This window comes from Eurytemora carolleeae, unplaced genomic scaffold (genome assembly GCF_000591075.1).
Source record: "Eurytemora carolleeae unplaced genomic scaffold, Eaff_2.0 scaffold978, whole genome shotgun sequence".
In the NCBI taxonomy this organism is placed as follows: Eukaryota; Metazoa; Arthropoda; class Copepoda; order Calanoida; family Temoridae; genus Eurytemora; species Eurytemora carolleeae.
Window position 1 is genome coordinate 105540 of NW_019396868.1, and position 9847 is coordinate 115386.

General features: G+C 30.6%; 1 protein-coding gene across 1 annotated transcript; it reads right to left on the bottom strand.

The window, feature by feature from the left end:
* Positions 1-8296: 8296 nt before the first annotated feature.
* LOC111709559 (uncharacterized) lies at positions 8297-9142 on the bottom strand (the record flags this gene model as incomplete). Its single annotated transcript, XM_023483287.1, is given in 2 exon segments — positions 8297-8618; positions 8895-9142. Coding segments are annotated over 2 exon segments (541 nt in total), but the record flags the coding sequence as incomplete, so codon positions are not given.
* Between the last annotated feature and the right edge of the window lie 705 nt (positions 9143-9847).

Here is a 9847-nt window from a genome sequence, read left to right on the forward strand (position 1 = left end):
AAAATCTACAAGAGAAGTACCTACCAATCTCATTAATTTGCCAATTTAGATAAAAGATTGTAAATGCAAAAAGTAAAATCTACAAGAGAAGTACCTACCAATCTCATTAATTTGCCAATTTAGATAAAAGATTGTAAATGCAAAATGTAAAATCTACAAATTTTTACTAAAATCTGAACAATACAATCGTAACATTTGGCCGGCATTTAAAACCTATGATAATATGAAGAAGAAAAAAACTAAAAACAAGTTTTATTTCCAAAGACCATTTCCGTTTAAAACACGAAGAGAAGGATTAACAGATTGCAGGAAAATGAGAAGGGTTAAAAAGCAGAGCTGGGAAATTATAAATGGAGTTGTTATATTGCTAAAATATATATTTTTACACATCTTTTTGAAATAAGTTCAGAACAATTTTTATTGTTTATTTAATATAGTTAATTATTATATATGTTCTCATCACCAATGCTTTGGTCAATGTAAGATTGATTGAGTCTGACTACTCTTTAATTGGATAATCTTTTATTAAGCTTTGACCAATGAAATACCAACTAAACTTGTTTATCGGTGAAACTGTAAACAAATTCTTTGTTTACATGAACTGTAGAGTGTAGACGTAATTTAAAGTGAACATCCATTTCTGGCAAACCAAAAACACAACCGAACCGACCCTTTAACCTTTGTCTGATCATTGGTAAATGATTTTTTACCTAAAGCTGCAGAAACAACGAAGGAAACTGTCAGAATTTAACCCTTTACAAGATAGAAATCGACGATAACTTTATTATTGCTAATCAGTGACCTTGTGAATAATTGGACATTAACATGCAAATTCACAAACATTTTCAAGTTTAAATTTGAGTTTAACAACTAAATTAATTGAAGAGAGTATTATGGAATAAAATAAAATATTCTTTTTGGAATAATAAACTTGTTTTAAGTAGTTTGAAGATTATTTTCACAACGGGGTCTATAGAGAATAAACATGTCATTGTACATTGTACACTGTACAGTGTACACTAGGTTTAATGTAATTTTCTTTTTAAATGCGAATACAAAGGAATTGAGTCTTTGCCACAAACTCTGATTTTCTAATCACTATATCTTTGGAACCAAATGTTGTAGACCTTAGATATTTCAAACTATGAATTCTGTTAAATCAAATAATCAGAGTTTGAAATATCAAAGGTTTACAACATTGGGTTCTAAAGATATTGGGGTTTAAATATTTGATTTTGTTACAAAGACTCAATTCCTTTAACATGGAGAAGGTATTTAATTTGTCCGAATAAAAAAGTCAGAAATACTTTTAACTTGAAAGGCATTGTTCTAACAGTAGAATTTAATCAAATTTCAATATCATTTAAAAGAAAAAACTTTAAATACGTGTTAACCAAAACTTTGTTGAGTCTTTGCCACAAAATCTGATTTTGTAATCTCTATATCTTTGCAACCCAATGTCATGGACATCTGATATTTCAAAATATGAATTCTTTTAAGATCAAAAAATCTAAGTATGAAATATGTTGTAAAATATGTTGCAACAATATAAGGATTAGAAAATTTCAGTTTACAAGGTCTAAAAACAAGATATTTACATTAATGATTTAATAATAATGATATATTTAGTGAATTTATGAGGGTTTAAATTGGTTAAGGTTGTGGTAGGACATTTTGTTGTGGTTCTCTTTAAAGCTTCGTCAGAACACAGGCATTAATAATGATTTAGATTAATTGTTCTATTTCTCTTAACTAATTAATTATATTTCTCCCTTCTCTTGATCCAACTTGAGAGAGAATGCGTGACATTCAATTCTAACATTTAGAAATAAAACTATTTTATTATTATTTCTTTTTAAAAATTGCATGAATTAAAATATAAACAAAATCTTTATTTGATGAAATTCAAAAATCGAATCAAATTATGTTAAATATTAAGCCTAAGAAATACATGTAAAAATGGATATTTATAATTACAACAATTTATAACAGTTTCTGGCAGTGAAGATAAAATAGTTTTTGAAACTTTATTACGGGTTTGTTTGATGTGATCTAACTTAAACCTGATTTCTCAACAAAATAGATGCCAAGCACTATAAATATTGTAAATAATAGAAATACATTTAATAGGAAAACTTCGGGGTCAGTACTTAATTTCATGTATATTGTATTAAAACAAATTGAAAACAAAAACGGTGGTTTGCTTTAGATGAAAAAGTATGACTTCAGTCTGTTTGGCTCTTAAGGACATAACTAATTCTTGTATCTCAGTGTTAACCCCATCTCTAACATACATGTTTGTTTGCAGTTGAACAAAGTTGATAAAAGAAAAATATTTTCTAAAACTTAATATAATATTCTTTTCATTCCTTTCCTCTTTGAAAATGAAAAAGATCAATTAAATAAAATTCAAAAGAAAATGCAAAGAATAATGTATTACAAAGAAGGAAAAATCTGCGCGAAAAATAGAAAATCTTTGAAATATTTTCAATAAATGCAGCGTCATGTTTTATTCAGGACATGTCTGCTATCAGCTTGGTATATGGATATTTGATACAAAGGATCACCTATAGTATAAGATTAGAGCTGACATGAAGGATAAGGCATCAAGTTCAAGAGTTTTATTATTAAATAATAATTTTATCAACGTGTGCAAATCTTAAAACAACAAAATAACAAATTAGTTAACTGTAATGAAAGTGAAATAAAACTGAAAGGGAAATTGAGTTAAAGACGCGTCGAGAAAGTGATAATTCAAGAGTAAAAATTAATAAGAGAAATTTGGATGAATTCTATGGGGGGGGGGGGGAATTTACAAAAATCTGACAAAGGGATACATTTTCTGTAAAAATTTTCCCAATGCAAGTTTTAATAAGTAAATTTTGTTTGCCAAAATAGAACTTTCAGGCATTATCTCCTACAGATTTAAAATAATTTTTTTTAGGAAACATCAGTATATTTGAGAAGAAGAAAAATCCAATTTTCAAATATCTATCTTAGCTTTTTGCTGATAATCTTTCTGTAACAAACCTTTTGTACAGTTGGAAATAATAGCAAAAACAATTATATCAGATTTTCTTTTTCCATAATTTAACATCAAAGTTTGATGACAATTTAACAGTGTTTCATGTATGCCTGGACTAGATTAAAAAAGAATATGAGACGCAGTTGAACTACATAGATAAAGTGCAAAATTAAAAAGTATTTTTTACAAACCAAGGTTATTAGATATTAAAATTATAATAGTAAAAAAAATATAGAAAGGGGGAGAAGCAGCAAAAAGAGCAGAAGTTTAGAGGAGGGGAAGGGGGAAGAAAAGTTATAATGATGAAAAGAAAGGAGGATTATTAAGTAGGACAATGAGAAGGGAAATAGGTGGGGAGGTGGGGTCTGTAAGAAAAGTTTAACCTAAAAGAAAAAGGTGGGGGGAGGGGCTAGATTTAAAGGAGGGGGGGGATGAGGGAAACGAAATTTAAGGAAGGAGAATTGTTACGAGATACAAGGTCTACTTACGTCATGATTTAGTTTTCTGTCTGGATAGAGAACAACAGAGTAATCAAGGAGAATTTAGTAGTTTAATTTCTACATTTACTGCAATACGCCAAAAAGGTAAATAAAAATGGACAAGAAATAAAAACTGATAATTTTCCAAAAAAAAAAATATTTTAATTGAAACATGAACAAAAAATGTCTGATGAAAAGGATGACAAAAAATAAGGAGAAACAACTTTCAACGTGAAAAAAAAATCCAGAGTGAATATAAACAATAGCAAGAAGTATGAAGTATGAAGTAAAGAAACGCTAGGTTTCCTTTTTGACTACAATGACCCCCCAAAAAATACAGTGTCTAATTTTCTTTGTAAAAATAAATTTTAAAAAATTAATTTGAAATTTATCTTTAATGTAGAGCAATCAAATTCAAGGACTAAGTTCATATTTTGCCCTGTAAATTCCAAAGTTAGACAACATGAGGAATGATCAGATACAGGGGGGGGGGGAAACTGGTTTGGTGCATAGGTGGACACATCCATACAGGTTCCTTGGATACTTAAAATCAAAAATAAAAATATACAATTATTTTAAGGGAAATAAAAAAATCAAAATCAAAAAAATTAAAAAAGGAGGATTTCACAAAAATAAAAAAACAATTATCTGAAAGGAAATAAAAAAGTAAAATAAAAAAATGAATAAAACGGAGGATTTCACTTGTAAAAAGTTGGTGAACAACCCTTCACCCCCCTCAACCCTCCTAAATTAAATTCTCAACTAGATTGTTATATTTTGTAATAAAATATTAAATACTAGCATGGGAACCCAGCTTTGCCTTGAAACAAAGTTTCCTTTATAATAGTCAACCTTTGTAAATAAGTACTTTAAACCCTAGGTAAGAACATCCCCGTGGTTCTACCGAGTTCCAGAATCAAAATTTGAGACAAATCGGTCCAGGGGTTATGTTACGATCGGACATACAAACAAACAAACGGAGATTACATTATAAATAAGAACTCAAAATGTAAGTAGTATTTAATATTTACACAAATACCATAACAAACATCAAAACTTTGGAAGGGGGGGGTATATACCCCTGTTTGTAGCCAATAGTTTGGATTTCGTGTTAGCACAAGAAAGTTTTCTTTAGGAAATCTAGTAAATAATATTCTTATCCAACATTGATCAATTAACCAGACCAATATTCAATATTAGCCATGGGGTGGGGCATGGGCATTTACATAATTTTTTTACAATTATTTTCTAAAAAATATGAAAATGAAAATCTTAAAAGCATGAAGTTAGGAACCATTATATTATGTTGCGGATACGAATCCTTGGGGGGAAATGAATCACCGGTCACTAAAACACTACGTAAAGGATCCGGATCCGGGCATTAAGCACTAGATAGAGGGCCAGATCCGGAAACTAAACACTACGTTAAGGATCCGGATCCGGGCACTACGCACTAGGTAGTGAGCCAGATCCGGAAACTAAACACTACGTAAAGGATCCGGATCCGGGCACTAAGCACTAGATAGAAAGCCGTATCCGGACAGTAGATAGATTCGGATCCGAAAAGTAAACACTACGTAAAAGATCCGGACACTAAGTTCTGCATAAAGGATAAAGTCTTGTTTATTAGAATGAAGAATGTAAATTGTCACTAAAAAATTACAACCTATTGGTTATAATAAAATAACTATATACAACAACAAAAACAATAATAACTATAACAATAAACATGATTTAATTAAGAACAAGTTTACAACAATTATACCTATTCTAAGTTAAGTATTTTGTGAAATAAGTTCACGCTACTTTTATTATTTAGTGCATATATTAAGCAGTGGTATATACTCGTAACTATAAATGTATCTTATATATATAAAGTTGTAATCTCTGTTTGTCTGTTTGTTTGTCTGATCATAACTCAGGAACCTCTGGACCGATTTGCCTTTAATTTTAAACGACCAACGCGAATGTTTTAAGTTGAGTAGGTCCACTATTATAGGGGAAAATTGCTCAAATCTGGAGCCAAACGGCGGGAGTAACTATAGAGTACCCTGGGCAACGCTGGNGTAAGTGTATATGTACAAAACAAAAATAATGAAATTTACATTTAATAAGAATCGAAATGCAATAATAAACTATTTTATCAATTTTCTAGCTCTTACTAACCACCCCCCTAAACCAATTAAGATCTAGGCAAGTCTGAGAAATTAGTCAATGGAAAAAAATGAAATTTATATTCAGCTTCGAAATAAAAATATTGGAATTCCTAGAATTTGTGAACTTTTTACAGATATTCATCTATTTATATTTCAATATAAAGATTACATAAAGTGAGTTACGCAAAAATATAATTTTACTATAATTTAATTTTATGGTTCAATGGTATTTAGTAATAATTTTTAATTTCATTAAAATAAGGGAAAACTATATATGTATTATTTTTTACTAAAACCCCAGGGGCGGCTTTTGATATTTTCCAAGGGGGATGGGGGGGGGATAATTGAAATATTGCACGCGAAAAAAATCTGTAATATTTTAAAGTTTGATCGATTAAGAAAAGTTTACGCTACCACCCCCACCCCCCTCCCAAGCCCTACTGCCCTTTAATCATTGAGAGAATAGCTTTATGCAAAGCTATTTAGGCAACTCTATACAGTGGATGGGGAGTCAGGCATAAATTATTATTTTAAGCAACATATTCCCCCACCATGACCCCAGTGCATTGAATGGGACCTGAAGTTTTGGCAGGGGCCGGGGTTGTTATGGGGCTGAGCCGACCCCCCCTCGCCCGCCCCCCAAATAAGTATTAATGCAACAAAATACTGAAATTTCGTGCTTTTATGTATTACTAAAAGCTAGGCCAGGCATATTATGCAGTCTCAGACCTCAAGACAAATTTGACAATATATTACTTGAACAAATCAAGGACATTTTCTTTGACAATATGTTTATTTCTCTGCTCGAAGCATAAGCAATATTAAAATTGAGCTCATGGTTAAAGAAGTACACAACAATTTGTTTAAACCCAAATACACATGAAATTAAGTAATTTTAACTAATTCGACTATTTAAACAATACATAGATCATATCTACAATACATAGATCATATCTACAATACATAGATCATATCTACAATACATAGATCATCAGATACATAGATCATATCTACAATACATATATCATATCTACAATACATAGATCATATCTACAATACATAGATAATATCTACAAATACATAATCATATATACAATACATAGATGTTTGATTAACGTTTTTAGATCATATTTAAGGTTTTATGTTGCCTGCAATTCCTTGAAAAAAATCCCTCACCTATTTAAAAATCATATTTCCCCAAAATTTAAAATAATTCATCAGTTTTATTTTATTTGTTAAATTGGGAAAAATCATATCTACAATACATAGATCATATCTACAATACATAGATCATATCTACAAATACATAATCATATCTACAATACATAGATGTTTGATTAACGTTTTTAAATCATGTTTAAGGTTTTATTTTGCCTGCAATTCCTTGAAAAAAAAATCCCTCACCTATTTAAAAATCATATTTCCCCAAAATTTAAAATAATTCATCAGTTTTATTTTATTTGTTAAATTGGGGAAAATAAATGAATTTTTGGGTAAAAAATATCAAAGGATGAAAAAATATCATAAGTCAATATTTTCACTTTTCCCCGAGTATTAACCATCCCCCCCACCCATCCCCATCTTCCCCCTTTTATTCTTGAAACTATACCCCTGGGCATTTGTATAAAAAATGGTTGCGGAAATACAAATTAAACAATTCTTTCCAAATGTCAAAGAAAGCAACTTCATTAATCTTCAGTACAGCATTAAATTTTTAACCACATCAGTTGATAAATTGACAGTAATTTCAAGAAATAATGTATAATGTATAATGTATAATGTATAATGTATAATGTATAATGTATAATGTATAATGTATAATGTATAATGTATAATGTATAATGTATAATGTATAATGTATAATGTATAATGTATAATGTATAATGTATAATGTATAATGTGGAATGTATAATGTACAATGTATAATGTATACTGTATAATGTATAATGATAATGTGGAATGTGGAATGTATAATGTATAATGAATAATGTGGAATGTATAATGTATAATGTGGAATGTGGAATGTATAATGACCGATATACAAGGATATTGTTTAACCGTTGTCTGAGATATAATAAGGAAGATATCGTCGTTTTCCTTAGAAGTGTTTAATCTCTCTGAAGTGTAAATCTGCATTTCACTTTTGAAGAAAGCTCGTAATAAAATAAAATAAGCAAGTTTTTCTAGTTCGGACAAAAGTTGTGAATCAGACATGGAGGTTTCTATTTTTTTTATGAACTTTTGTGACGGTAAATTGCTGAAGACTAATTGTTGCAGAAAAATTTCTTATCATAAATTAATATTTAGCATATTGTTCTAAAGTTTATGTTCAATTTTAAAGTACATAATTATAGACGCTGCGCGCCCCTTTCCATTTGCTTCCGGAAAACATTACTATATTTTCCCTTGATCTGATAAAATCAAAAAATGTTAATTTAAAAGAACTTGTAAGATAAATATTTAGATCAAAATGGACGTGGTATTTTATGTTTATTAATTTTCTTTGATAAAAAAAGCCTACTGGGAAAGAATTATAAGAGAAAAATGATGAAAAATAAAAAATGGACAAATGCTGAAGATTTTAACTTTTCATGAAAAATTGTCAATGTATGGGTTTTTAAAAAAAATCCTCCTACCTAGCTCTGATTCACTCGAGGTAATAACTTCATCTTTTTTGTCTTCATCGAAACCATCTGAACCCCTTTCGAACCCATCTGAACCACTTTCGAATCCATCTGAACCATCGAACCCAGGCAGGAAATAAAAATTACTGTTTTCAGCCGGGAAATAAAGTTTTCCCTCCCGTGTCCAGTCCATAGAGTTTACTCTGACGCAGATAGTAAAGGTTCGGTTTAATTGCGTCAGGTTAGAGGTTGGTATGTCTGCGTACAAATGCGTCACATCATGCGTATACTCGGAGATGTTGACAAAAGTTTGAGCAAGAAAAGGCGGGGTACACTGAATTCATCAAATTTAATAATAAGAAATCAAAAATAAACTTTAATTTAGAAAAGGTAAAACCTTACCACTCCCCAGCCCTGATTGTGGCGTAAATAGTCTTAAATAAAGAAATATTATTACAAAACTGCAAAAATTATAAAGTCCAAAAATAAGTTAGCAGTTGAAGAAAGGGAAGTAAAGAAATTAATACTANGGGGGGGGGGGCATGGCCGGTGGAAGGGTCCAATTACCAAGAATCTAACAAAAAATGGAGATTTTATAAATTTAATTTTCCTTGATGAGGTTGACAGCGAATTCCAAGGTTTTGAGCTTCAGATCAAAATCACTAATAAACTCAAATTCAATTTCGGCCATGCCATCCCGATCATAGCGCACTACAGACAAATTCGTCACTTTGGCCGGCAGCCCTGTGCACTTGCTGACAAGCATGAATATCACAAATATGCGAAATAATCGCGAAGTCCCGGGGGGTTCATCTGTGTCTTGAGCCATAGTAAGATAGCAACTGCGGCCCGATAATTCAATACAGTGTACTGTTTAAAGGAGGCCGGGGGCTGTCAGCTGATTCTTAAACAGGGATAAATCAATAATTTTAAACTTAAAAATCAAAAAGTTTGTAAACTAAATCATTAGTTTAGAATTATGATATTAATTTTTAAAAATATAATTTTCTTCGAACACTAACCTGTGGAAGACCCGTGCTTATTAGAAAAGAAGCTGCAGAAACCTTTATAATAATAGAATATATGTTTTTTTTCTTTTCAGGCGCGTAGATAGAATAGGGGGCAGGGACGTTTTCGGGACGTTTTCAGGATTTTGTTCAAGGGGGGCTTAACATTTTTTTCTTTAAAAGGGTGATCTCACCCTCCTCAGCATCCGATGGGGCCTAAAAAACTGAAATCCATATTTGGAATCCAATAAGCAGAAGGATGGATTGTTGATCTAATCTTGATACAAATGTTAAGAAGTATTGATACGAATGTTATGGTTTGATTCAAATGGGTAAAAGTTATAATCTTGGATACAAATGTTGAGGATGGATCGATTAGGATCTACATGTTGGATTGATTGTTGATCCAACCTGGATACGTATGTTAAGGATGGATTCAAATAAGCAAAAGTTATAATCCTGGATAAGGATGTTGATGATGGATTTTTGATCTAATCTTGATACAATGTTAAGAAGTATGGATAAAAATGTTAAGTTTGATTAAAACTGAGGATGG